The sequence below is a fragment of the Mesoplodon bidens genome (assembly GCF_964165515.1).
Source record: "Mesoplodon bidens genome assembly, chromosome: 18".
In the NCBI taxonomy this organism is placed as follows: domain Eukaryota; kingdom Metazoa; phylum Chordata; class Mammalia; order Artiodactyla; family Ziphiidae; genus Mesoplodon; species Mesoplodon bidens.
The window spans coordinates 38,426,624-38,453,437 of NC_138175.1; the positions used below are offsets into that span (position 1 = coordinate 38,426,624).

At 48.3% G+C, this 26,814-nt stretch overlaps 1 protein-coding gene and 1 pseudogene across 3 annotated transcripts in view; one reads left to right on the forward strand and one right to left on the reverse strand.

Moving 5' to 3' along the window:
- The window catches only part of LOC308605469 (BRD4-interacting chromatin-remodeling complex-associated protein-like), a 147,188-nt gene that overhangs the window by 60,077 nt on the left and 60,297 nt on the right, over positions 1 to 26,814 (forward strand). Inside the window, exon 7 of one of the 2 annotated variants that reach the window (XM_081215518.1) lies at positions 13 to 861. The exons of the other annotated variant lie outside the window; for it this stretch is intronic. Coding sequence (XP_081071644.1) covers positions 13 to 147 — 135 coding nt within the window. The 3' untranslated portion in view covers positions 148 to 861. Of the gene's footprint in view, positions 1 to 12; positions 862 to 26,814 lie in introns of those variants that run through there. 2 annotated transcript variants of the gene reach the window in all.
- LOC308605730 (zinc finger protein 541-like) lies at positions 534 to 26,469 on the reverse strand (annotated as a pseudogene). The gene is made up of 15 exons: positions 26,409 to 26,469; positions 21,704 to 21,947; positions 18,187 to 20,088; positions 16,390 to 16,448; positions 16,019 to 16,178; positions 15,694 to 15,861; positions 14,478 to 14,802; positions 8,137 to 8,200; positions 7,401 to 7,543; positions 6,892 to 6,995; positions 5,578 to 5,653; positions 4,932 to 5,020; positions 1,253 to 1,393; positions 889 to 1,070; positions 534 to 771 (listed from the first exon to the last, which is right to left on the reverse strand). The product of its transcript is annotated as a zinc finger protein 541-like (transcript).

The following is a 26,814-nucleotide window of genomic DNA, read 5'->3' on the forward strand; positions in this document are numbered from 1 at the left end:
ACTTTTAAAAAGGGGAACAAGGAAGGGAGGGAGCTGCTCTCTGCCCTGCACCCTCCGAAGGTTTGGGTGCTCCGCGTACAAGAGGGGATTCTTGCTGCTGCTGCTGCAGCCGACTTGCAGACGCTGGCCACTGCTGGCAGGCCTTGACTTCACCGTGGAGCCACTGGCACCACCACGTGTCCTGAGAGCTTAAACCTACGCTGACTTCTCTGTTGTTATGGCCCAAGGCATACGCACTATAGATATCTAAACTCACCTTTTTGCTGCTTTATCACTGCTACCTTCCCGCTCCTAAACTGTAAGCTCTGTGACGGGAGGGGCCTGTCCCTCCATCACTATGTCCCCATCACGTGGACTGGGCATTGTCTGGCACAGCTACAGCAGGTGCTTGATAAATGCTGGCTGCATTCATGTATGAGGGTCCTCCAGGGCAGGGACTCAGTCACTGTGGCTTCTGGAAGCAGCAGGGGCTCAAAAGCCTTCGCTGGATCAACAGGCAGGGAAGCCAGAAGACAGCTTCTTAAGAAACAAATTTAATAATATATACAAGGGAAAACGTACAGAAACAACAAAGGAGACGCAACAGGGCTGGAGGTGCCCATCCCAACTAGCTGCCCACGCAGAAGGCCGATGCCAGCCCCTAGCTCGCCCTCCTCCTCCTACACTTGGAAGGGCTGCACGGGCCACCTTGCCCTGGCGGTAGGATCCACGTGGTCCTGAAGCCGGTGCCATTTCATGTGGGCATTCCGACCCTTGATCTTGCCAAACACCCTGAGGAGGCACCAGAGGACACAGGGGTCAGAGCAGGGGGAGGTGGGTAGCCCTGAGGGGGGCACCCCAGAGGGCTGAGGGCAGGCGGTGTGGGAGCATCCAGGGAAAGGGTGGTACCTCTCACACTCCCGGCAGGGAAAGAAGCCCTGGCCCTTGCTGCTCCCCGGCAGCTCAGGGGTCCGCTTCGAGCCGGTGTTTAGGCTGGAGTTGGGGATGGACTCCCTCCTGTAACTCTCAGTAGTCCTCTGTAATTCGGGGGTTGGGCGGTGGCTGGGTTTCCTCCGAGGGCTACGAGTGACCTGAAGAGGGGGCAGAGGTGATGAAAGGGTGCTGACCGCCCCGCCGCCCTTCTAAGGGAGAAGCAGGTGTCCAGAGCGTCCAGACGTCGCGGGGTGCACCCCCCACCGCCAGCCAGCTTGGATGAGCACCGGGCATCCAGATCCGTGCTGAACTCCTGAAGCCCTATCCCGAGACCCTCTACCTTCGCTTCTGTCCTGTCTGCTTCACCCAGCTCTCTCTTGACCCTCTTTTCCGGCACTGGGGCTCGGCCGCAGTCAAAATCGATCATTATTTTCTGCGTGTAGTAGTACTCGACACACTGGGCTACTGTTTTTGTCTGGATCTAGTGGAGGAAGACAGAAGCCGGCTAAGGACAGTGCCTCAGGAGCAGCAGTGAGGATGGCCTTGACGCCCTAAATCCCCTCCCCATGGGGCCAGCCGCCACTTTTTGAAAGCCCTCCTGAAACGTCTCTCCCCTACGGCTTGGTATGCTCCTCTGCTACGGGGGACAGAGAATCACAAAGTCCTCCTGGGGATGAAGGAGTTCAGAGAGAAGCCACCAGAGTCAACACCATCTAAGCTCTGCACGCTCTGAGCAACAAGGCTGGCCCAGGAAGGCTTCTCTCCAGGAAAACGCACACAAAGGTACACACGAGGACGCTCACTGTGACATCTTGTGGAGCCACATGTCTACCGACAGGGACTAATTAAAGCAGAGTGTCCTTACGTGGTGGATACCTCATAGCCTTATGCGACAGCTAGGCAGAGCCCTCCAGAAAACTGAAGAGGGAGGAATACTTCCCAACTCAGTCCATAAGTTCAACATTTCTCTGACACCAAAGCCAGACAAAGATATTACAAGGAAAGAAGGCTACAGAGCAATGTCCCTCATGAACATGGATGAAAATTTTTAAACAAAACTTTAACGAACAGAATCCAACAATATATATATGTATATATATATATATTTGTGTGTGTATATATATATATATATATATATATATATATATAAAGGACAATATACCATGACTAAGTGGAGCTCATCCCAGAAACGTGAGGTTGGTTTAACAATCGAAAATCAATGTAATTCATCATATTAAACTTAGAAAAGAAAAATCATATGAGCATCTTGATAGGTGCAGAAAAAGCATTTGATACAATCCAATGTCCATTCCTGATGGAAACTCTCAGCACAATAGGAATAGAAGGAACTTCTCTTCAACCTGATCAATGATACCTACAAACTCCCTACAACTAACAGTGGAGGGGTTTCCCCTCAAATATCATGGACAAGACAAGGATTTCCACTCTCACCACTTCTACTCAATACTGTACTGGTGGTTCTAGAGTGCAAAAAGGCAAGAAAAAAAGTAAAGGCATCCAGGTTGGAAAGGAAGAAAAAAAAGTGTCTTTATTTACAGATGATATGACTGTCTATGTAGAAAATTCAGTGGAATCCACAAAAAAGTTACCAAAACTAGTAAGTTAGTTTGGCAACATTTCAGAACACAAGATCAATATAAAAATCAATTTTATTTCTATACGTACTAGCAACAAACCATTGGAAACTGAAATAAAAAAGAACTCTATAACATCATAAAAAACACAAGTACTTGGCTTTCCTGGTGGCGCAGTGGTTGAGAGTCCGCCTGCCGATGCAAGGGACACGAGTTCGTGCAACGGTCCTGGAGGGATCCCACGTGCCATGGAGTGGCGGGGCCCGTGAGCCATGGCCGCTGGGCCTGCGCGTCCGGAGCCTGTGCTCCGCGGCGGGAGAGGCCACAATGGTGAGAGGCCCGCATACCGCAAAAAAAAAAAAAAAAAAAAGAAAACAGAAAAATACCAAGCGCTTAGTAATAAATCTGACAAAAAGTATGCAACAACTGTACACTAAAAACTTCTAAACATTGCTGAAAAATTAAAGATTGAAATAGATATACCCTGTTCACGAGTCAGAAGACTCAATATTGTTAAGGTAACAACTCTCCCCAGTTGACGTAGAGAGTCAAAAACAGTACCAATCAAGTTCCTAGCAGGAATTTTTATTTTGAAATTGACAAGTTATTTCTAAAATTCATAGGGAATTAAAAAGGATGTAGAATACAAAAAATAACTTTGAAAAAGAATAACAAAGTTGAAGGGCTAACATTTTCTAATTTCAAGACTTAGAATAAAGCTACAGTAATAAAGACAGTATGGGAATAGCTTAATAAAAGACAAACAGATCAATGGAACAGAATACAGGGTCCAGAAGTAGATGCATATATATATGGCCAACTGATATTTAACAAAGGTACAAAAGCAACTGAGTGGAGCAAGTATGGTCTTTCCAACAAAAGGTATTGGAATAAATATCCATATGCAAAAATGAACTCACCTCGCACCCCATACAAAAATAAACTTACAATGGATCATAAATCTAGAAATAAAACCTAAAACTATAAAACCTCCAGAAGAAAACACAGGGGAAAATCTTTGTGACTTTGGGTTAGGCAAAGATGTCTTAGATACAACACGAAAAGCACAGTCTATAAAAGAGAAACTAGTAAGTTATGCTTAAGCAAAATTTAAAACTTTTCTTCAAAAGACACTGTTAGAAGACTGACAAATGGCATAATGGAAGAAAATATTTCCAAAGCATATATCTGGATAAAGGACTGGTGTTCAGAACAAAATAAGAACTCCTACAGCTCAATAAAAACACAGACACTCCAATAAAAACAGAGGCAAAAGATATGAACAGACAGCTCACCAGAGAAGGTGCACATATAGCAAAAAAACACAAAGATGCTCAGCATCATTAGTCATTAGGAAAATGGAGTCAGAGGCTACTGTACACTCATTAGAATGGCTAAAATTAAAGAGACTTAGCATACCAAGTGTCGACGAGGGTGTGGAGCAACTGGACCTTTCATAACCAGCTGGTGGGAATGGGAAGTGGTAGAGCCACTTTGGAAAACAGTTTGGCAGTTTCTTAAAAAGTTAAACATACATCTACTGTAAGTTACCCTCATTCCCCTCCTAGGTATTTATAATCCCAACCCCGTGTCCGCAAAAAAAAAAAAAAAACACCAGTACATGTCCGTACAAAGACTTGTATGTAAATGTGCAGAGCAGCTTTATCTGTAGTCATCAGTAACTGGAAACCACCAACAGGTGGATGATTAAATGAACGGTGGTCCGTCCACACAGTGGTATACTCCTCAACAGTAAAGGGATGAACTATGGGTACACACGACAACATAGATGAATCTCAAAATCATTAGGTTGAGTGTAAGAAGCCAGACAAAGCAGATCACATGCTGTATGATTATTCCATTTATATAAACCTCTAGAAAATGCAAACTCATTTAGAGTGACAGAAAGTAGACAAGAGTTGACTAGGGACCCGGGTGGCAGGAAGGAAGGGTTGCAAAGGGGCAGGAGGGAACTTTTGGGGGTGACAGATATTCTCATTATCTTGATCATGGTGGTGGTCTTACAAGTGTATAAATATGTCCAAAACATTAAATCTTACACTTTGATTATGTGCAATTTTGCATACATCAAGTTAAAAAAAAGAGCAAACTAATCAGCAGGATATTAAGTATATGATGTCATCCTTTTTTGAGAAAGTGCATATAGGTGTGTAAAATCCGTATGGTCAGTAAATACCTGTCAGGTTATCAATCAGAAGTAGAATTGTGGGGAGGGGCCTGGAGGGCTTTATTTTGAACATGGGATTCATTTCTGTACCGTTTCAGGTTGTTCCAAGCAATGGCATTGTAGTTGTCAACTGTTCACAGCATGAGCAGAGTATCGCCCCTGACAGGCCCTGCAGTTCTAGCGCCTCGGCCGTGTGAAGGAGCCTTGTCTACACCAGCCTGCCATGTTCGCCTTACCATCTTGTGTATCAAGTAGAAGTCCTTCTTGTAGGCACAGAACGCCTTCTTAAAGAGCCTCTTCTCCATGGAGGTCCAGATGTCCGAACCTATTGGAGAAACAGCCAAGAGGAGGAAGGATGTTTCTCCTTCTGGGACCACAGCCACGGCTGAAGTGCAGACTCCCCTCCTTTTTCAGGCCACCGAGCGCCAATTATATGCCAAGATTTCTGCTAAGCCCCTTACTTGCTTTATCTCACACAATCCTCACAAAAACCTTAGCAGGTAGGGGCTATTACCATCCCCGCTTGACAGGTGCAGCAACTTGAGGCTTCCTCTGGTTAAGAGACTTGCCAAGGGCAGCCGTGGGCCCCTGGTTGCCTGACTCCAACGCTGGAGTGCTCAACTGGGAAACCTGAGCCCACCCCAACCTGGCACCCCCCTTCTGGCCAGGAAGAGCCCACGAGGGAACCAGTGGAAAGGGGAAGGTTGGATCCAACTAGAGAACAGCACCCACTGAGTCCCCCAGAGAGGACGGGCCCTTCTGGGAGGGCAGGTGTAGGCCCCAAGAGAACTCCGGGAGGCACGTGCAGAGCTTGCCATGGAAACTGACTGGCTCGCAGGGGCCTCAGCCAGGCCAAACCACGCGGGCAGCCACGCTCGTTACCTGTGTAGTGATAGTTGGCGAGAGGGTGAGTCCGTGGCTTCTGGGGTCCTCTCAGTAAGAGGGTCTCCAGGGCAACCTGGAACGACAGGAGTGGTGGGCAACTCTCTGAGGGAGGGAAGGTGAGGTAGAGGCCCGCCTTCATTCTTTCATTCATTCAGAAAATATGTGCAGCCCTCCCTAAAGCCACCCCTGCCCCAGGGCGACTCAAAGTGTGGTCGGTCTGTGGACCGGCCACCAGCTGTGAACCACTTGGGACACATTGCCTACAGCACTAAGCGGACTGTGGAGTGCAGCTGACGTTACCTTTTTCATAGCAAGATTTACTTGATGACCAAACAGTGTGTGGACTTATTCTGGCACAAGCTCCTTATTTCTTCAGGGAGCAGCATTTGGAGAGGCACTGCCCCCGCCCTAACCCATGTTATGGTCCTCATAGCACTAATCATTATCTATCACTTTTTAAAAATGTATTTCATGTGCTCACTCTCCTAAAATGTAAGCCCTGCAAAGAGAGGGCATTTGTCTTGCTCAACAGCATAACCCTGGTCAGGACTCGCTATGCAGTTTGCAGGACCCAGCGCAAAATGGAAACACGGGGCCCTGTGCTCACAAACTATTAAGAATTTCAAGATGGTGGCAGCAGAGCATTAAACCAAGAATGGGCCCCTGAGCTGGCCCCAGCCTGATACCATGACATCACCAGGTATCAGGAGGACCCAGTAAATGTGTGCTGATTACTCTGCTGAGCACCCACCACGTGCCAGCCACTGCCTCTCAGCTTGAGAAAAAGCACCGTGTAGCCCTGACTCTTGGGTCTCCAACTCGGGTGACGTGACTTCCTCTCCCACTACACACAGTTGGACTTCTTCATTTTCTAAACTTCAGGATTGTGAGGAGGGTCCTTGGAGGAGGCAGAGGCATTTCTGTTGCATCAGAGGTTTTCATACACCATTTTTAATCCAAAAGTTAATGTTCAGTAAATAAACCAGATTAATGCAGGCCCTGAGTTGGTCCTGCTAGGCACCGCCTCCCCAGTGCCGTGCTGACATGAGGTAACGCCGGAGGAACCCTGGTGCTCTGCTGTCACCCCAGATAAATAACTGCTTGAGCCCGTATGTGTGCATTTCCCCTACGTTCAAAAGGACACCACCAGTCCCAAAGCGACCAGGGAGAAGGGTGGGTGGCCAGCCTTTGGTTCTCGTGAGCTGCAAAGCCCCAAGTAGAAGGCACGTGTCTTGCGCCTAGAGCCCCTGGCCCTAAGAGAGCAGGCAGCTTCCCACAGCTCCTCTGAGCCCCCCCTCGCCTGCACCGCACCTGGATGTTGCCCTGGGCTTCATGCAGGCAGTGCAGAGCGAGCTCCAGGTTGGTGCCCCCGCCCGGCATCACGCTGGAGCAGGCCACGTTGAAGAGCTCCGTCACTGTTTCCAGCAGGCAGCCCGGCAGCGGGAAGGAGAGGAGACACAGAGGGTCAGCAAGTGCCAGAGAGGAAACCTCCCCAACAGCACAGATGGGGCGGGGGGCTCCTGTCACCATCTCCCTCATCTCTCTGCTAAAAGCAGGCTGAGGGAAGGGAGGGACAAGGAGGATGGGCAGAAACCCTGCTCCTGGCACCCGCTCTGGATGGCCTGCCCAGCTACTGGGTGAGAGGAGAGGTGGGCCAAGGGACTGCAGCACAGCAAAGCAGTCCTGCGCTGAAGGCCAGCTCTGCCCACCCCACCCCCGCCTGGGGATCACTGCTTCTTGGTCAAGGTGAGAACTGGGAGGAGAAAACCCTTGGGGATGGAGGAGGGCCCTCGGGAACCTGGCCCCAAAGTCTCAGCCACCTCTATCCTGTGTTTTCGGGTTGGTCATCACATCTCCCCATGGCTTCCAGACCAGAGTAGCTACATGCTCGTCACTTCCAGCCAGTGATCTGTCCTGGAGCTCTGGGATCTCAGCCTGAAACTGGCTTCCTATGTTGATGTGTCTGAAATGAGGCCACACACACGGACATAGAGACATATGTGTGTGACCAAGATGGGAAATACAAGAGAGATGTGCGGTGAGCCCTGCTCAGCAGGGCTGTGGAACCCACCTTTTGGCCATCTCTCAGACACAGGGAGTGCTCATCAGCCCAGTAGACACGCGCAGGTATTCCAGAGACCTCTTGAGGGATACTTCCTTCCTTCCTGCAATTTGCTTTATCGCCAGATTTCTGGCTTCAGGCGTTTGGGGTCTAGGACAGGGGAGGTATGTGCTGATACCTGGCATTCTTCTGTATCCAAGGTAACATCCAAGCTACAAAAGAGTATCTCATTGTGCCATCATCAATTCTATCTAGAACCCCAGGGTGCTGGGCATTCTGTCCCCAGAGATCCAACTATGGTATGTCTGGACAGAAGGAATATTGGGGAAACGCCTGGAAAAATCCACCACTTCTCTCCTAGGGAGGCTCTGGATCTAGACCTGACTTTCCCGTGATGAAGGCTCCCTTGGGAAAAACCGACACTGGAATGCAAGGAGGGTAAAAGCATCCCCACATTGCAAGGACCCTCAGGTTCTAAGTCTGTTCCAACTCACGGTTCAGTGCTGATCTTGCTGTTGTCCTTCACCACACTGATGCCAAAAGAGCCGTCCATGTGATCTGGAAAACACCCAAAGAAGAGCCTCAAGAAGACTGGCTACAACTGACCCATGAGGCCCTTTTTGCCTGACTTTCCAGAGCAGCTAAAAGCAGGCTCTTCAAGATTGCATGGTATACACACACTACTGTATATAAAATAGATAATCAACAAGGACCTACTGTATAGCACAGGGAACTATACTCAATGCTCTGTAATAACCTCTATGGGAAAAGAATCTAAAAAAGAACAGATATGTGAATATGTATAACAAAATCACTTTGCTGTATACCTGAAACTAACACATTGTAAATCAACTCTAATCCAATGTAAAATTGAAAATGACAAAAAAAAAGATTGCAGGGTATGGAGTTTCCTCAAAAATTAAAAGTAGAACTACCATATCATGCAGCAAACCCACTTCTGGGTACTCATCCAAAAGAACTGCAGTCAAGACCTCAAAAAGATATCTGAACTCCCATGTTCACTCCAGCACCATTCATAATAGCCAAGATGTGGAAACAACCTAAATGTCCACTGACAGATGAGCACATAAAGGAAATGTGCCATAAACATACAATGAAATACCATTTAGCCTTAAAAGGAAATTCTGCAATATGCAACAACATGGATGACCATTGAGGACATTATACTAAGTGACATAAGCCAGTCACAGAAAGAGAAACACTGCATGACTCCACTTATATAACATATCTAAAGTAGTTGACTTCATATTGATAGAATCAAAGAGTGGAATAGGGGTTACCAGGGGTTGGGGCAGTGGGAAATGGGAGGTTACTAATCAATGGGCATAAAGTTTCAATTAATCAAGCTCTAGAAATCTGCTGTAGAACATTGTACCTATAGTCAACAATACTGTACTGCACACTTCAATATTTGTTAAAAGGGCAGATCACAGATTAACTGTTCACATCACAATAAAATAAAATAAAAAGATTGCATGGAAGGGGGATAAGACTTCTGAAAAAGTAGAGTAAGGAACTGGGCAAAACAACAAATTTACTGACAAAAATCATTAAAAAAAGAAGAACAGTAAGCTAAAGTCTCTGCAAGTTGTCCTAAAGGCATACAGCATTTTAAGAAATACTCATTCAAGAAAATCTACTAAATCGTGGGAAGAACAGTGAGAGTCTGTGGCACTGGAGCCATGGCCCACTCCCTTACCCACCTAGCCCCCAGCTCTTTGTAATGGAAGCTCTACCCAGGTAGGTGCAGCCAAGGAGATGGGGACTTCTTCTTCCCCTGGCTCCCATGCTTAAAGAATTAAAGTAAGATAAAATAAAAATTTCTCATCAAAGAGAAAATGCCATCAAGAGATGGAAATTATTTTTTAAAAAGAAACAAATGTGGACTTCACTGGCGGTCCAGTGGTTGAGATTCCACGCTTCCACTGCAGGGGGCACGGGTTTGATACCTAGTCGAGGAACTAGGATCCTGCATGCTGTGCGATGCAGCCAAAACAAAAAAAAAAAAAAAAAGAAGAAGAAGAAGAACCAAATGGAAATAATTCAGGGGTTAAAAAAGTACAATAACCAAAATAAGGCTCAACAGTAGATCTGAGCTCGCAGAAGAAATGATCAGCAAACCTGAAGATAGAACAATGGAGACTATGAAATCTGAAGAAGAGAGAGAAAAAAAATGCAGGAAACTGAAGAGAGCCTCAGAGAAATGTGAGATGTCATTAAATGCAACAATATATATGTAGTGGGAGTACCAGAAAGAGGGGAGAAAGGGACAGAATATTTAAAGTATTAATGGCTGAAAATTTCCCAACGTTGATGAAAAACAATATGTATATCCAGCAAACTCTACAAACTCCAAGAAAGATTAAACACAAAGAGCTCTACATCCAGACATAACATAGGCAAAATGTGAAAAGCAAAAATAAAGATAAGATCTTGAAAGCAAAAAGGGAAAAACAATTTGTTACACACAAGGGCACTACAGTAAAATTAACAGCTACCTTCTTCAGAGAAACGATGTAGGTTACAAGGCAATGGCATAATATATTCAAATTACTGAAAGTAAAAGAGTGTTAACCAAGTATCTTATATTCAGCAAATTATCTTGCAAAAATGAAGGTAAAATAAAGACACTCCCAGATAAATAAAAACTGAGGATAACTGTTGCTGGCAGACCTGTCTTACAAGAAATATTGAAGGTGAAATATTATTCAGCCCGCAAAAAGGAACAAAGTACTGATACATAGTGCAACGTGGATGAAACCTAAAAACATCATGCTAACTAAAAGAAGGCGTTCCTAAAGGACCACATACTGTATGATTCCACCCATATGAAATATGCAGAATAGCCAAATCGATAGAGACAAAGTAGATTAGTCGTTACCCATGGCTGCGGATGGGGAGGATGGAAAGGAGGGACTGCTAATAAGTACAGGGCTTCTTTTGGGGATGATGAAAATTTCTGAAAACTGATGGTAGTGATGGTTGCACAGCTCTGTGAATATACTAAAAACCACTGAATTCTATACTTGAAAGGGATGAACTGTATGGTATGTGAATTATATATCCCTAATAAAAATAGATACTAAAGAAAGTCCTTCAGATTGAAAGCAAATGACATCAGATGGTGAGTTGAATCCAAACCAAAAAAAAAAAAAAAAAAAAAAGCGAAGCGCTAGTAAATATGGGTAACTATAAAAATCACTATGATTACATATTTCTTTTCGTTTCTTAATGGCCTTAAATATAACTGCATAAAGCAGTATGTATTGTGGGCCTGTAACATACAGAAATATAATATATGTGACAGTAACTGCACAAGGAGCACAGCTGCATTGGAGTAAAGGAGTATCACCTCAGACAGTAACTCAAATCCACAAGAATAAATGAAGAGATCAGAAATGGTAAAGAAGAAGGTTAATATAACAACCTCTATAAATCATGCTTGCTTTCCTTTATTCTCTCAGTGTTTTTACACGAAATAAAAGTATATAAAGCAAGAAACATGACCAGTAAGGTATTACTGGGTCTCTCACATGTAATCGCAAAAGAGTTAGAAGGAAGAGAGCTAGATAGGAGCAGTGTTTCTATATTTCACTGTTAATGAGTTATTACACATCCTAACAGATTCTGATAAGACATATATTTTAAGTCCTAGAGCAACCACTAAGAAATGACTAAGAAAAAGTGAAAAATTAACAGAATTAAAATGCCACACTAGAAAGTACTCACTTAATACAAAAGAAAGCAGGAAAGGAGGAACAGAGGGAGAAAAAGACATGTAATGTATAGAAAATAAAAAGCAAAATGGCAGATGTAAATCCAACCATATCAATCTAACATTAAACAAGAAGGGATTAAACAAACCAATCAAAAGGCAGAGTTTGTAAGACTGGATAAAAAACACATGATCCAACTAATGGTGTCTAGAGGTAACATGCTTTATTTTCAAAGACACAAATAGGCTGAAAGTAAAAGAAGAGAAAAAATATATATATACCAAGCAAACAACAACCAAAAAAGAGAATGGAATGGCTATACTAATGTCAGGCACATTAGACTTTAAAACCAAAAATATTACTAGAGATAATGATAAAATTATTGTAATAATGACAAATGATGTCACAATCACATCCTAATGGTAAAAGGTCAAGCCGTGAGGAAGATGTGACAATTACAAACATATACACACCTAAAAACAGAACCCCAAAATACACCAAGCAACAAACGACAGAACTGAAGGATGAAATAAACCATTAAAAAAGAATAGTTGGAGATTTCAATACTTTCAACAGTGGATAGGGCAACTAGGCAGAAGATCAACAAGGAAATTGAAACTAACTAGACAAAACAGACAAAATACAGCATTCCACCAAACATCAGTAGAATACATTCTTCTCAAATTCACATGGAACATTCTTCAAGACAGACTGGATTCTAGCCCATATAACATGCCTCAATAAATTTTAAATTTTAAAATAAATTTAAGGGAATTCCCTGGCGGTCCAGTCATTAGGACTCCACGCTTCCGCTGCAGGGGGCATGGGTTCGACCCCTGGTGGGGGAACTAAGATCCTGCAAACCGCACAGCACAGCCAAAAAAAATAATAAATTAATTAATTAAATAAATTAAATTGAAAAAGAAACAAAGTATGTTCTCTGACCAAAAGAGAATTAGATTACAAATCAATAAAAGGCAGCAATTTGGAAAATTCACAAATCTGTGAAAATTAAGCAACACACTCATTAATAGTCAGTGTATTAAACAAGAAGTGGAATGATAAATTAGAAAATACTTTAGCTGAATGAATATAAAAACACAACATACTAAAACTTACAAAATGTAGCTAAAGCAATGTTCAGAAGGAAATCTATAGCTGTAAAATGTCTGTATTAAAAAAGAAGAAACATCTCAAATCATTTATGGTCTACTGACTTTCCACAAAGGTAGCAAGACAGGGCTTCCCTGGTGGCGCAGTGGTTGAGAGTCTGCCTGCCGATGCAGGGGACATGGGTTCGTGCCCCGGTCTGGGAAGATCCCACATGCCGCGGAGCGGCTGGGCCCGTGAGCCATGGCCACTGAGCCTGCGCGTCCGGAGCCTGTGCTCCGCAACGGGAGAGGCCACAACGGTGAGAGGCCCACGTACAGCAAAACAAAACAAAACAAAACATGGTACGAGGACAATTCAATGAGAAAAGAAGAGTATTTTCTAGTGCTAGAAGAACTGATACATACATGCAAAAGAGTGAATTTGGACTCCTACCTCATACAGTATATAAAAGTTAACTAAAGATTGATCGCAGGCCTAAGAAAAAGTTGGACTTCATCACAATTAAAAACTTGTGTACTGCAAACCATATCACAAATAAAATGAAAAGACAACCCACAAAACAGGAGAGAATTTGCAAATCATATATCTGATAAGGGGCTTGCATGCAGACTATATAAGGAACTGAGACAACTCAATAATAAAAGGATAAGAATTCAATTGAAAAAATGGGCAAAGGATCCGAATAGACATTTCTCCCGAGAAGATATACAAATGGATAATAAGCACATGGAAAGATGCTCAACATCATTAGCCATCAGGGAAATGTAAATCAAAACCACAATGAGGGGGCTTCCCTGGTGGCGCAGTGGTTGGAAGTCCGCCTGCCGATGCAGGGGACGCAGGTTCGTGCCCCGGTCCGGGAGGATCCCGCGTGCCGCGGAGCGGCTGGGCCCGTGAGCCATGGCTGCTGAGCCTGAGTATCCGGAGCCTGTGCTCCACAACGGGTGAGGCCACAAACAGTGAGAGGCCCACGTACCGCAAAACAAACAAACAAACAAACACCTCACAATGAGCTACCACTTTACACCCACTAGGATGGGTGTAATAAAAAACACAGCTAAGAAGTGTTAGCAAGGATGTGGAGAAACTGGAACTTTCATACAATGCTGGTGGAAATTTAATATGACCCAGCCATTTTGGAAAGCAGTCTGGCAGTTCCTTAAATGGTTAGATATAGTTACCCTTTGACCCAGCAATTCCACTCTGAGTTATATACCCAAGAGAAATGAGGACTTATGTCCAACAAAAACTTACACATAAATGTTCTTAACGGCTCTGTTTGCAATAGCCAAAGGACACAAACAACCCAAATGCTCGTCAACTAATGAATGGATAAATAAAATGTTGTCTATCCAGAGAATTCAATATCATTCATCCATAAAAAGAAGTGAAGCACTGATGCATACTACAACATGAACCTTGACAACATTATTCTAAGTGAACAAACTAGACACAGAATGTCCCGTAATTTATGATTCCAATTACATGAAATGTCCAGAATAGGGAGACCCATAGAAAAAGTAGGTTGGTAGACTGGTGGTTGCCCAGGGCTGAGGACTTGGGGGCTACAGGGCCTGTGTGTCACCGCTCGTGGATATAATCTTCTGGGGTGATGAAAATGCTCTAGAATTAGATTGTGGGATGGGTGTACAATCCTAAGAATACACTAAAAAATCACTGTACACTTTAAATGGGTGATTCATATGGCATGTGAATTATACCTCAATAAAGCTGTTTAAACAATTACTCGAAAGGGCAGGCAGAAGGGTGGTTAGGCTAAATGGCGTCTATTTTCTTTCTGGCTACAAAGTTATAAGCACCTAGAAGGCTGCTGGTCCCAGATGGTCCTGGGATAGTTCTGAACAGCAACGGGACCCCCGGAGCAGACCCAGGCGTAGGCCAGAGAGAGTGGCTGGACCAAATTCTACAGGGGGCGGGGGTCTGGCCCCCCGCAGGCCCATCATGGGCTGATCAAGCTCACTCACCAAGCATGGCGCTGATGAGCCTGTCGGGACGGGCCCGGGCAGATGTGGAACAGAGAGTGTTGAAATACAGCCCAGAGCCCTCCCGGATGGGGCTGAGCATCGGGGGCGGTGTGTAGGGAGGTCACTGGGACAGTCCCTTCAGGAGGTGGTCCATCAGGAACACGGGCGAGCGCAGGCAGCTCTGGCGGCATCCCCCCGGGCCCGGCTCCCCAGACATGGAGGGCGGAGGAGGGATGAGCAGTGCCTTGGGCCGGAGGAGCTTCTTCCGCTTCCTGTGTTGGCTGCTCTCCTTGATGTCTCTCTCTTCCCCGTCCTTCTCCTGACCCTGGAGAAGAAGAGACTTCAGAACCACGGGGTTCACCTGAGGCCACCGGCCCCAAACCTCAGACCTCAAGATGGCCTGAGAGTGGGAAAGGGTACTGACCAGCCAGATGCACACCCAGCATGGCCGTGCCCAGAGTCCTCAGCGCAGGAAGCCGGGCAGGGCCACCACGCCTGAGCCAGACTCCAGACCCTAAGCCGGGCGACATTTGACGCTGGGGCCTTCTCAGGCACCCACACCCCCCAAGGAGGGCCCTCACTCAGACCATTTTGGAAACTCATGTCCGTTGTTAAAGTGACTGGCACTTAAAGTGTGGGGGCCAGACAGATGCAACAGCATGACAAAAGGAAAACCTGTTGCCCTCAAAATGACAGCAGCTCCTGGGAGACAAACAGTGGGCTCCGTGCACCCCGTACCCGAGTCCAGCATGGACTTCTCCAGGTGGGGTCTTCCGGCACAGGCTGAAGAGACGACGCCTTGACCTTGCTACACTCTCTCTTACCTCCACACAATCTCCCCTCCTCTCTGCCCATCTTACCCCTCCTCATCCTCCAGCTCTCAGCTGCAACGCCCCCTTCCTCAGGCAGGGTCTCTCGTGCCCTCGGGGCTCCCACAGCTCACTCTCCCAGCCCGGCCCGTTCTGGGTCCTCAGTGTCCGGGGATGGGTCTATCTACTCCGCTGGGCTGGGAGCCCCAGGAGACGGGGGCAGGCCTGTTGTGGTCGCTGCAGTGTCCCCAGCCCTGCCCAGCACAGGGCCAGACACAAAGGAAGTTCACTGGAGGTTGAAGGGATGAAGGAACATGCAAATCAAGCTCTTCTGGAGTCAGGATTTGGGGGCTTTTCTCACAGCTCCCACTGGAAGCTGGAAAGCAGCTGGAAGGAAGTGCACCCACCTTGCTCCCCGGGGGATGGTTCGCTGGAGCCACTGGCACCGACACTGGGACCACCAAAGGGGCTGCGGTCATGTTGTCCAAGGACTTCCTGCCTCCCGGGGAACTCTGCCTGTCCCCCTCTGGCCTCAGCACCTGTCTTGGTGGCTTGCAAAACTCCATGCCACACACCTACACACAGAGCAGAGCCAGCCCTTTAAGAGACACAGTAGGTAGGGAGCAAGGGGCCCCTCCAGAGCAGCACAGCCCGGACTCCCGGCCCCCAGCCAGGCTCCCCGCAGGAGGACGGCTCCATCCTGAGATGAATGGCAGCTTCGAGCCCCTTCACCTGCGGCTCCTGCTTCCCTCGAGGTGACGGCCACTGGTCGCTGTGAAAACACATGTGGCTGCTCAGCCCTCTCTCTGTATAAAACATCTGGCTGCAATTCTTGCAGACGTAAGTGCTCCTTGGCTCTGCCCAGTCTGTGGGACCACCATTGTGCTGGTTACTGTGGGGAAGAAAGGGAGAATGGGACTCCGTCCCCAAACACTGTTCCTCTGACAGACAGCTTTGGACGAACCCTAAAGAAATGGACATGATGCCCCCGATTCTCCGTGGCCTGGTGCTCGCCGCTTCAGGAGTGAAGCATCCAGAGCTCGCTCACCCAGGGCCAGCACATCAAAGCCACCAGAGGACTCCCGAGGGGCTTCTGAACTTACCAGCCACCCGCCATGTTCTCCTCCTTCATCGGGTCGGGGAGCCGGTAGATATTTCCACCCTGAAGACGAAAATACATCTGAGCCAACATATCAGAAATGAGATGCAAGAGTGAAAACTCTAAGTCTTGGAAGAAAACACAGGTATAATTCTTGGTGACCCTGGAGTAAGCAGTGGTTTCTTGGATGACTCCATAACCAAACAAAAGACAGATGTATTGGACTTCATCAAAACTTACAACTTCTGTGCTTCAAAGGACATCATCAAGAAGTGAAAAGACAGAATAAGAGAAAAAAGTTGCAAATCATGTATCTGATAAGGGACTATGTAGATTTATGTGTCTGTGATACATAATGAACTCTCACAGCTCAAAAGTAAAATCACAACCCAATTTAAAAATGGGCAAAGGGTCTGAATAGACACTTACCCAAAGAGGATATACAAGTGGCCATTAAAAGATGCTCAGGATTATTAGCCATCGGGGAAATGCAAATTAAACTATAATGAGATTACCATTTCCCACCCACTAAGGTGAACCAACTGGACAATAACAAGCGTTGGTGAGGATGCAGAGAAACTGGAGGGCCTCATACACTCTGGGTAGGGATATAAAACAGCACAGCGTTTTGGAAAAGTCTGGCACTTCCTCCAATAGAATTACCCTAGAGCCCAGCAATTCCCCTCCAAGGTATTTCCCAAGAGAAATGAAAACATATGTCTAAACAATAATCTGTACGCAAATGTTCATAGCACCGTTATCACAATGGCCAAGAAGGGTAAACAACCCAAATATCTATCAGCTGATGAATGGATAAATAAAATATGGTGTATCCATACAATGGACAAGTTACCAGCGATAAAAAGGAGTGAAGTTCTGACCCGTGCTACAGCACAGAGGAACTCTGAGAACATCAGGTTAAGTGAAAGAAGCAAAAGACACAAAAGGCCACGCAGCGTTAGGATTCCAATCACATGAAGTGTCCAGAATAGGCAAATCCATGGAGACAGAAGGGAGATGCATGGTTGCCAGGGGCTGGGAGGGATGGAGAGATTGCGGGTGACAACCAACGGTGTGGGGTGTCTTTTTGCGGTGATGAAAGTGTTTTGGCAAAGAGTGGCGATGCGTGCACGACCTCGTAAACAAACTAAAAACTACTGGATGGTGCACTTCAAGATGGCGAATTAGATGGCACGTGAATATTAAAGCTGTGAAAAAAAAAAGAGGGGGAGGTAGCTGTGGTGTGACAGGAAGGATGCTGGACCTCGGAACATCACGAAGAGACGTGGCCAAGCTCTCTGCACCCAGGACCTCATGGGCACGATGTGGGAGGACCCAAGCTGCTCCAAAAGGGCGGACCAGTGCCAGGCCTGCAGTAGGGGCCAAGTCGGACTTGTGGACCTGTGATTCACAACCAGAATAGACACAGCATTTCACGTACAAATATCAAGGGCAAAGGAGCTCTGCCTTTACATGCTCTGAAGAAGTGAAGGAGGCAAATCCAAAAGGAAGCGAAAGGCAGAAAGAAAGCAAATAGCAAAAGTTTAGTGAAGAAACATGATGCAAAGTGTCTCTGACAACTCTAAAGCCCTGTTCTGTTTTGTGTGTGTGTGTTGCAGGGCGGAGGGTGATGGGAGGAACCATCACTTCTCTGGACCTTCATTCCCCCCTCTGTAAACAAACTGCATCTGAGGATTTGCTGAGGTTAAATACAGTGCCTGGACAAGTCAGAAACACGGACACAGGTAAGGACGAGACTCTGCCTCCCGCATGGTCAGGTCCCGTGAGAGGGCCCTGGTACCTGGATCCTGTTGAGTATCATCAGCCTGGACTTGGAGTCCCAGGGGGGATCCGCTGGAGGCCCGGCCAACGACGAGAAGGAGGCCACGGCTACCTGGCTTGGAGAAGCCGCACAGCACATATCCATTTTCACTTTCTCCTTCCGGAAGCCTGGAAAGCGCTGGGCCCTGGAGTTGCCAGAGAAGAGCCTGTAGCCTCCGCCCCAGGAGCAGGCCGGGCCCTCTCCACCTTTTGTGGCCCCGGAAGCCGTGCCATTCTCAGCCTGGGCCTGCTTCCCTGGGAGGTGGGCTCTGGATGGCTCCTCCCCTCCTAACTGGGTCTGACGCAGGCTCCCGGGGGAGATGTCCCCCAGGCCCAAGGTCCCTTTCGAGGATCTCAACTGCTTGGCCAGAGAGGAGATGTCTGGCTTCCCAGGAGGGTCCAGGGACGACGCTGTGAGGGCAGGTGGAGCAGCAGCCACTTTTGGTCTTCCCTTTGTGTCCTGCCTCACGCTGCTGGGGGAGGCCTCTGTGGGGAAAGAGGGTGTGGATTTTCTCCTGCGGGCTAGGGATCCCTCTGGCTCAGGGTTCATGGGGCCAGCATGCAGAGAGTCAACAGTGGGCGCCATAGGTGGGGGCTGCTGGGGCCACGGCCCCTGCAGTGACTTCAGGGCAACTTGCTTGCCGTCGGGTGTGGGAAGCTGGGAGGAGGCGGCAGCCACCTGGGTGTGGGAGAAGATCCGCTGGGACTTGGTCATCATCTGGAACCCCTGCATCTGCTCGTGGCTCACCAGAGACTCCTGAGACCTCAGGAACAGCTGCCGGAAGAGCGGCGGGGCATCCGACGGGAGGCCGCTGGACTCTGGGCCGTTCTGGGGTCCAGGCTCACCAGGGTTCTGCCACGAGAAGGAGTCGCAGTCGAACTTGCTCTTCTTGGAAGCCCAGGAGTCCTCTTCCCGGCTGGTGCTGGCATATCTGGGGTCACCCGAGGCTTCCCCCGGTGCCTTCAGGAGCGTGGGAGGGAAAGGCGGCGTGTCCTCCACACCGGTGCCCCGGCTGGGTGAGGGCTCCCCCGCAGGGGAGTCGCTGCTGAGCCCGGGGCAGGCCCGGAGCCCTCCTGGGACGGCACTGCAGAGGGCTTGTGGACGACAAACATACTGTTTCCTTAGCTCTTAGGGCAGCCCGACAGGTTTCGGAGCCACTGGAAACTGTGGTCTGATGGCTGGGAACTGGCGGGGACAGTCAGGCCACGGAACAGAGGCAGGCAGGCGGGCAGGGGAGCGCCCTCGGGCCAGCCCTCCAGGGATGATGGGGGCTGGAGCAGCGGCAGCTCCGGCTCGGCTGGGTAGGGGCCGCTGTTCTCCGCTGCATGCGAGTGGACAGCCGTGAACACGTCCGTGGCAGGCTCCTTCCATGGGGGCCAGGGCTCCTCGGGAACCTCAGTGCCCAGGGCTCCTGGGGCCGCCGGGGTGCCGGCTGGGCCCCAGAAGGAGGACCCTGACGAGGGCAGGGAGGAACAGGCCGTGATCCTCCCTTCGCCGCTGTCTGAAGGCCCTCCCGGGGCTGGCCTGGGAGAAGGGATCTTCTGGCAGACGATGCTGTTCATGATACAGCGCAGGAGGTCTTGGTTGGGCAAGAGGGAGCTGGGGGATGGGGCTTCCGGGGGCACCAGGGACCACAGGCTCGCGGGTGCGGGCTGGTTGGCAAACTCGTGCGCGTGGGGTGAGTTCCCGCAGGGCTCCTCCTCCGGGGGGGCCTACTTGAGGATGCACAGGCCGTGCTGGACCTCATAGTGCCGGCGCACGGAGCGGTAGTCGCAGTAGCTCTGGCTGCAGCCCTGCTCAATGCACACAAAGGGCTTGGACTTCTGGTGGGTGAGCGTGTGCCCGGTCCTGGAATCACATGAGGAGAAAGTTAGTGGGTGTCTTGGCGTGGGTCACCCACTGCAGGAACCCAGGTGTGTCCGCAGGGGGCAGTAGCATCGCAACTCAGAAACTGTGCTCAGACCCTATGAGGAAAGACCCCTGCTAGGGCCAAAGCCCTCTGGAAGGGGGAGCTCTTGCCCTCACCCCTAAGCAAACCCCTAATCTGAGATTTAAAAAATCAGCGGGAGCCAAGTCAGAGTTCCCCAAAGTGGGTTCCTAAGGAACACCAGTCTCCAAAGTTGCTCCCTGAGGACTTGGGCTCAGCTGGCAAATAAGTTTGGGAAAAACACTCTTTACTTCTTGGAGGTTCCTAGGAGCAAACTGAAAAGCCACAGAGCAGATAAAGAGAGATCTGTTGAACTTTCCATGTCTCTCAAACTTATTTGCCCACAAAACCCTTTTTTTAAATAGACCCGTTTAGCATCCCCGAGAACCAGAGAACCAGAGTTCTGAGAACGCACCTGAGGAAATGCTAACTTGGGGATGATCCTTCCACGAACAAAGGAGTCTTTGCCTTCCCACAGGAGTCCTCCAGACAGCTACCTGGGAGCCCCACAGCAACAACAAGAAAAAGCCAAATTTGCCTATAATTTCTGCAAATATAAACGAATACAAGTATGTATTATATTTACATCATACTTATACCTGCATTAATATATTATAAATATAAACAAATGGGTAAATCACCCTCTGGGTACCCAACAATCCTACTCCGGATGGTTCTAATCAATGGGACCCAGTAAATAATGAAACCCTTTCCCATACGTGGACCCTTGGCCTCCATCTGAGGGAAGCAGCAGAGAGGGCATCTGGAGACCCACTTTCTAGCCCTAACTCTTACCAGCTTGTGACAGGAGTAAATCATTTCCCATCCTTAATGGCGAGAGGGGAGAGGATACAATGAAAGTGGGATTCATCGAAGCCTCAGTAAAGGCTGGGCGAGCTGTAAACATGCAAGGGATCGTCCTCTCCCACTTACGAGTCTCTCAGTTTGAAAGTCTGTCTCTCCTCCCTCGGCAGCAAGAAAAGCTTATCATTTCTAAGACATGAAGAACAAACGGGATTCTGCTGCTCTTACACTGAGCTTGCTTTTTAAAGTCAAGTTTTAAAAAAAACTCGAGTTAATAAAAGGGGGAATTAAAAAGGGAAAAAACAGAGTGAACACTCCATTGCCATGTTTTAGAAACAGGCATTTCAGAACCCCTCACGCCCTGGTGTTATCCCAACATATATTCCTCATGGAGTGCATATCTGTTCTGCTCAGACACCTACCAGGGACTCTGAAACTTTCTCTACACAGTTAGCCCAACTCCCTCCATGACAAAATTGCCTCAGGAGTGTGTCTTTAAAGCAAATGGGTCCTGTCTGCAAATCGCAGCGGCGCTCTCCTCACTGGAGTGAGTCTGGAGGCTGGGGAGGGCGGGCTGTCCGGGGCAGTGTAGGCCCTGCCCCCCACCCCAAACACTGGCCGTGGGAGGAGAACAGGTCGCACACACCTGGGACACCCGACGGTGGGGGGCGGTGCAGGTGGATGGGAGGGGATGCAAAAGAACCGGGAACACGCCCAGCCCCCAGCAGCCCCCTGAACAGACATCCCGACCAGACTCCTACATACAGGTGGTCCTGACGCTTAAAGGCCTTCCTGCAGATTTTGCACACGTGTCTCCTCTCCTGGCTGTGCGTCAGGTAGTGCTTGCTGAGAGAACTGGCGCTGCTGAACACCTTCCCGCAGAGGCTGCAGTCCAGGAGTGGGTTCTGAGGGGACCTGTGCTGCCGCTTTCCTTTCCTTGTGCTCCCAGACGTGGCCCTGCCTCCTTCGTTAGCCTCTTTGGGCACCTTGAGCACGCCTAGCCCCAGGTCTAGACAGAGGGAGAAAGCACAGGTTATGACATCCGGGGACATTGGAGCCCGGGCGCAAGCACTCTACCACCCTCGGACCAACTTCAGCAGCTGAGACCAACTCAGGGAGTTGGCCGAGAACCCCAACTTCAGCAGCTTCACTCGCAGAGAAGACCAGGCTTAGCACCAGGTGAGGGGGAGAAGGGACCCTGGTCAGGCCACCCCTCCAGGGCGGCACCCAATCTTCAAGCCACACTTGCGGGGGGTAAGGGAGGGGACAGCAACAGTCTGAGTGCTTCCAGGACACAGTGACTGGACAGGCAGGACTTCATGACGGTAACATCAACAGCACACTTGCAAGTGCAATCCAGAAATGCACAATGCAAAATCTTAGAAAAGTTTAAGTCCTTTCTCCCAGCCAATTCCACTCTGGTTTTTTAATTAAGGAAATTAAGGCAGATCTGTACAAATTAACGGAGATCTTGCAGTGAACTGCAAGCGAGTTAACTGCAGCATTATTTTTCCTGGTGAAATGTGAGAAACCACCTAATAACTGACACGAGGGCAGGTGGGTGACTGCATTCTGGTCTCAATGGTCTATGGCGCAGGCATTTAAGATACAACTGTAGGAAAATATCCATTGACGTGAAAGGATGTTCATGCTGTACCACTAAGTGCTGTGCCACTAACAAGAGGATTGTTGAAAAACGGAATGATCTAGTCTTTGAAAGGGAAAAATAAATTTGAATAGAAACAAACAGAATGGGATTGATTGGTAGCATCATGGATCAACTTAATTTTCCTTTTCCTATATATCTGAATTTTCCATGTTTCTCTACTCCTTGGGTAAATGAGTAGTTTTTTTTTATAATTTCATTTTTGATTTTTTCTCTTTGACCCATGAGTTATTTTAGAAGAGTGTTCTTTAGTTTCCAAATACTTGAAGACTTCTTTCTCTTCTTTCTTTTATTTATTTATTTATTTTTGGCTGCATTGGGTCTTCATTGCTGCGCGAGCTTTCTCTAGTTGTGGCGAGTGGGGGCTACTCTTTGTTGCGGTGTGTGGGCTTCTCACTGCAGTGGCTTCTCTTATTGCGGAGCATGGGCTCTAGGCTCACGGGCTTCCGTAGTTGTGGCACGCGGGCTCAGTACTTGTGGCTTGCAGGCTCTAGAGCGCAGGCTCAGTAGTTGTGGCGCATGAGCTTAGTTGCTCCGCGGCATGTGGGAGCTTCCTGGACCAGGGCTCGAACCTGTGTCCCCTTCACTGGCAGGTGGATTCTTAATCACTGCGCCACCAGGGAAGTCTGCAATAAAGTATTCTTAAATTAACATATGTACTTTTGTGTGTGTGTGTGTGTGGTACGCGGGCCTCTCACTGTTGTGGCCTCTCCCGTTGCGGAGCACAGGCTCCGGACGCGCAGGCTCAGCGGCCATGGCTCACGGGCCCAGCCTCTTCGCGGCATGTGGGATATTCCCGGACCGGGGCACGAACCCGTGTCCCCTGCATCGGCAGGCAGACTCGCAACTACTTTGCCAACAGGGAAGCCCCACTTTTTTTTTTTTTTAACACAAAATGCTACTCCACACTGAATAGACTATAGTATAGTGTAAACATAACTTATGGGCACTGGGAAAGAAACAAACAAAACTCCTATGATTGGCCTTATGGTGGTGGTCTGCAACCGGACCTGCAGTACCTCTGAGGTATGCTGATACTTGAGTGACGGCAGTCAAAACTGAGAGCAGAGATTCTCTAACTCTGGTTTCATTAAGAAATAGCTGGTGAGACTGTGTTAAACATTCAGGTTCAAACACACCTAGTGCCCAGATCTTAGTTTTTAATACTGTTCTCCAATAAAAGTAACCAGGGCTCCTTGGATAAAGGGCTGGTTCGAAGACTGGGCAGGAAATTATACAGGATGTCCTTAGAGTATCTTGTAGTTCCAGAACAGAAGTCTCTCAGCCTCCATCTCGTTGTCTCTCTCTCTCTCATACACACACACACACACACACACACACACACACACACACACACACAAATGGGGTATGTCAAAGAGACACAGGAGCCAACTGAAAGAGCTCCCAATAGTCAAAGCTGGAACAACTTGAGTAACAAAGTAGCACTGGATAATAACCCAGTCTATAAACTCTCCGTGAGCCCATGCTGATATAAATGAATGACTGAACAAATAAGTAAATGGCCGTGCATGATTCCAAATAATTTGTGTGGCTATTCTGCCCTCAAGAAGTTGAAGCATGACTCTTCACACCTTACGCATGAACTGTGCACAGTGACTTCCTTCCACAGATGACAGTATTGGGGGCGGGGACTAAGTTTACAGCGTAGAAACATGACAAACATTGTCAGCCAGGTGGTGGAGGTTCACGTCAACAGTGACAAGTCACACTGACACCGTGCACCCTGAATACCATGTGAGGACAGTGGCACTTCACTTCTGTGGTCTTCCTCCCCCTCAGATCATAAGAAACATAAGACAAACCCCAGCTGAGGCACATTCTCCAAAATACCTGACCACGGCTTCTCATGACTGTCATCAAAAACAAGGAAAGTCTGGGAAACTGTCACAGCCATGAGGAGCCTAAGGAGATGTGACAACTAAATGTGATGTGGCGTCCTGGGAGGATCCTGGCACAGAAGAGGGACATGAGGTAAAAACTAATGAAATCTGAATGAAGCATGGACTTTAGTTAATAATAATATAGCAATATTGGTTCATTAATGGTAACAAACGTACCATACTCATGTAAGATAAGAATAGGGGAAACTGAGTGTGGGGTATATGGAAATTCTCTATACCATCTTCCCAATTTTTATGCATATCTAAAAACTAGTCTTCTAAGAAAGTTTCTTTAAAAAATTTAAGTTCCAGGGCCCTACCTGCAATGATTCAGATTAGGAAAGTCTGTGGTGGGGTACAGGAATTTGCATTTTTCACAGGGCCCCTAGATGATTACAATGCAGATAATTTGGGGTTGAGAAAACACTGTTTTCTGGGGGTGGAGTTTGGCTGGGGGGAGGTCATTCATAAGAAACCTTTGCCCAACTCTCTTCTTACATTCAGAAATTCTTCTGGACCACACACTTGTGCTTGCCACTGTATTCTGACAGCAGATAAGATGGGGGTGAGTTTGGATAACCACAAACAGTTTGGGTTCCCTGCCCCTCTAAGCAGCACTATTGTAAAAGCTTCCAATAGTTTAAAGCGGTTAAGTTTCAGCTTAATTTCTTACACAGCAATAGATAACGAATATACCACCCGACCATGAAGCCAGAGACTTTCATTTCCGGTGTCATCAGGCTTCACTTGTTATGGAGGGTGGGACCCACACGGTGACAGCAACAGCATGAGTGCTCAGGTCATACGGGGCACCTGCCAATATGCGATTTACGTTTTTCTCATCAAGGCTTCCCTGGTGGCGCAGTGGTTGAGAATCTGCCTGCCAATGCAGGGGACATGGGTTCGAGCCCTGGTCTTGGAAGATCCCACATGCCACGGACCAACTGGGCGCGTGAGCCACAACTACTGACCCTGCGTGTCTGGAGCTTGTGCTCCGCAACGAGAGGCCGTGACGGTGAGAGGCCCGCGCACCGCGATGAAGAGTGGCCCCCGCTCGCCGCAACTAGAGAAAGCCCTCGCACAGAAACCAAGACCCAACACAGCAAAAAAACAACAACAAAAAGTTAAAGGGTATTCAAAACAAACAAACAAACCAGATACATGGGGGTAGGCATTTTCCATCCCAGTTACAGAATGAGAAAACTGAGACTCAAACAGGGAAAATGACTTGCTCAAGGTGGCAAAGAAGGAAGAAGAGCCAGGCTGTAAATTCTGGTTCATCTGATGCCAGAGTCCTTTCCCCAACCACAGTGACCGCACCGCCTCCAACTCAACTTCCTCCTCTGCTCCTCCTCCCTCCCCGTCTTTTCAGATGGACTGAGCTGAAACCTGGCCCTTCTGTGAAGCCTCCTGACACCACCGTTTGCCCTGCTCCCCTAGCCAGTCCCTCCGAAGGCAGCACACAGTTACAGACACAATCACGCCTTTAAGCCATCAATCCTCTGAGGTGTCCCTCTTCCTCATCTCAGTTAATAGCATCTACTCAGTTGCGCAAACCCCAACCTGCCCTGCCACCCTCCATCTGTCCTTTTCCTTACCAGCTCTCCCTGTGACGTGTGACCCATCAGCAACTCTGAATCTACTTCTAACGTGATCCCTAATCCTTGTGCTTCTGGCCTCTTCACTGCTACTCCAGCCCAGGCCACCATCTCTGCTGAGAGCCTTCCAGCTACTCTCCAGGATTCCCGTCTTGCCGCCCACGGCCCCCACACAGCAGCTAGAGCTTTGCACAGCCTCCCCTGGTTCCCATGGCAGAGTCTGTGCTTTGCTTCACCGGGGCCTGGAAGTGGGTCTCAGCCTCAGCAGCCTCCTCAGTGTGGCTTCCCACCCCCGCGCCATCCACCTGCCAGCGTCTGCCACTCCGTCACTCCCTCGGACTTGGCCCCCTGCTGTACTTTCCTCATGTCTCTTTGTGGTGGACACAAGGTCTGACTCCCCAGTGGCCATTTCTGCTTCCTCTTCTTTTCCTGGCAAATGGGATTCCAGTTTGGATCGGGTGACAACAAATTTGAGGGAGCACACTGGTTCTCCCCACTCCTGGAACTGGGGGGAACACAACTTATGCTTCTGTCCTGGAGAGAAATCTTGAGGGTCTGGGATAACGGTGGCCACTTCCCTTTCCACTGCCACGGATCAGTTTAGAAAGAGCACGGGCTACAGTTCTGGCCGAGGAGATGTGAGGGGCATTCTGTCGGGCGCTACTACAAGCTTTCCTCACTTTTAAAAAGGGGAACAAGGAAGGGAGGGAG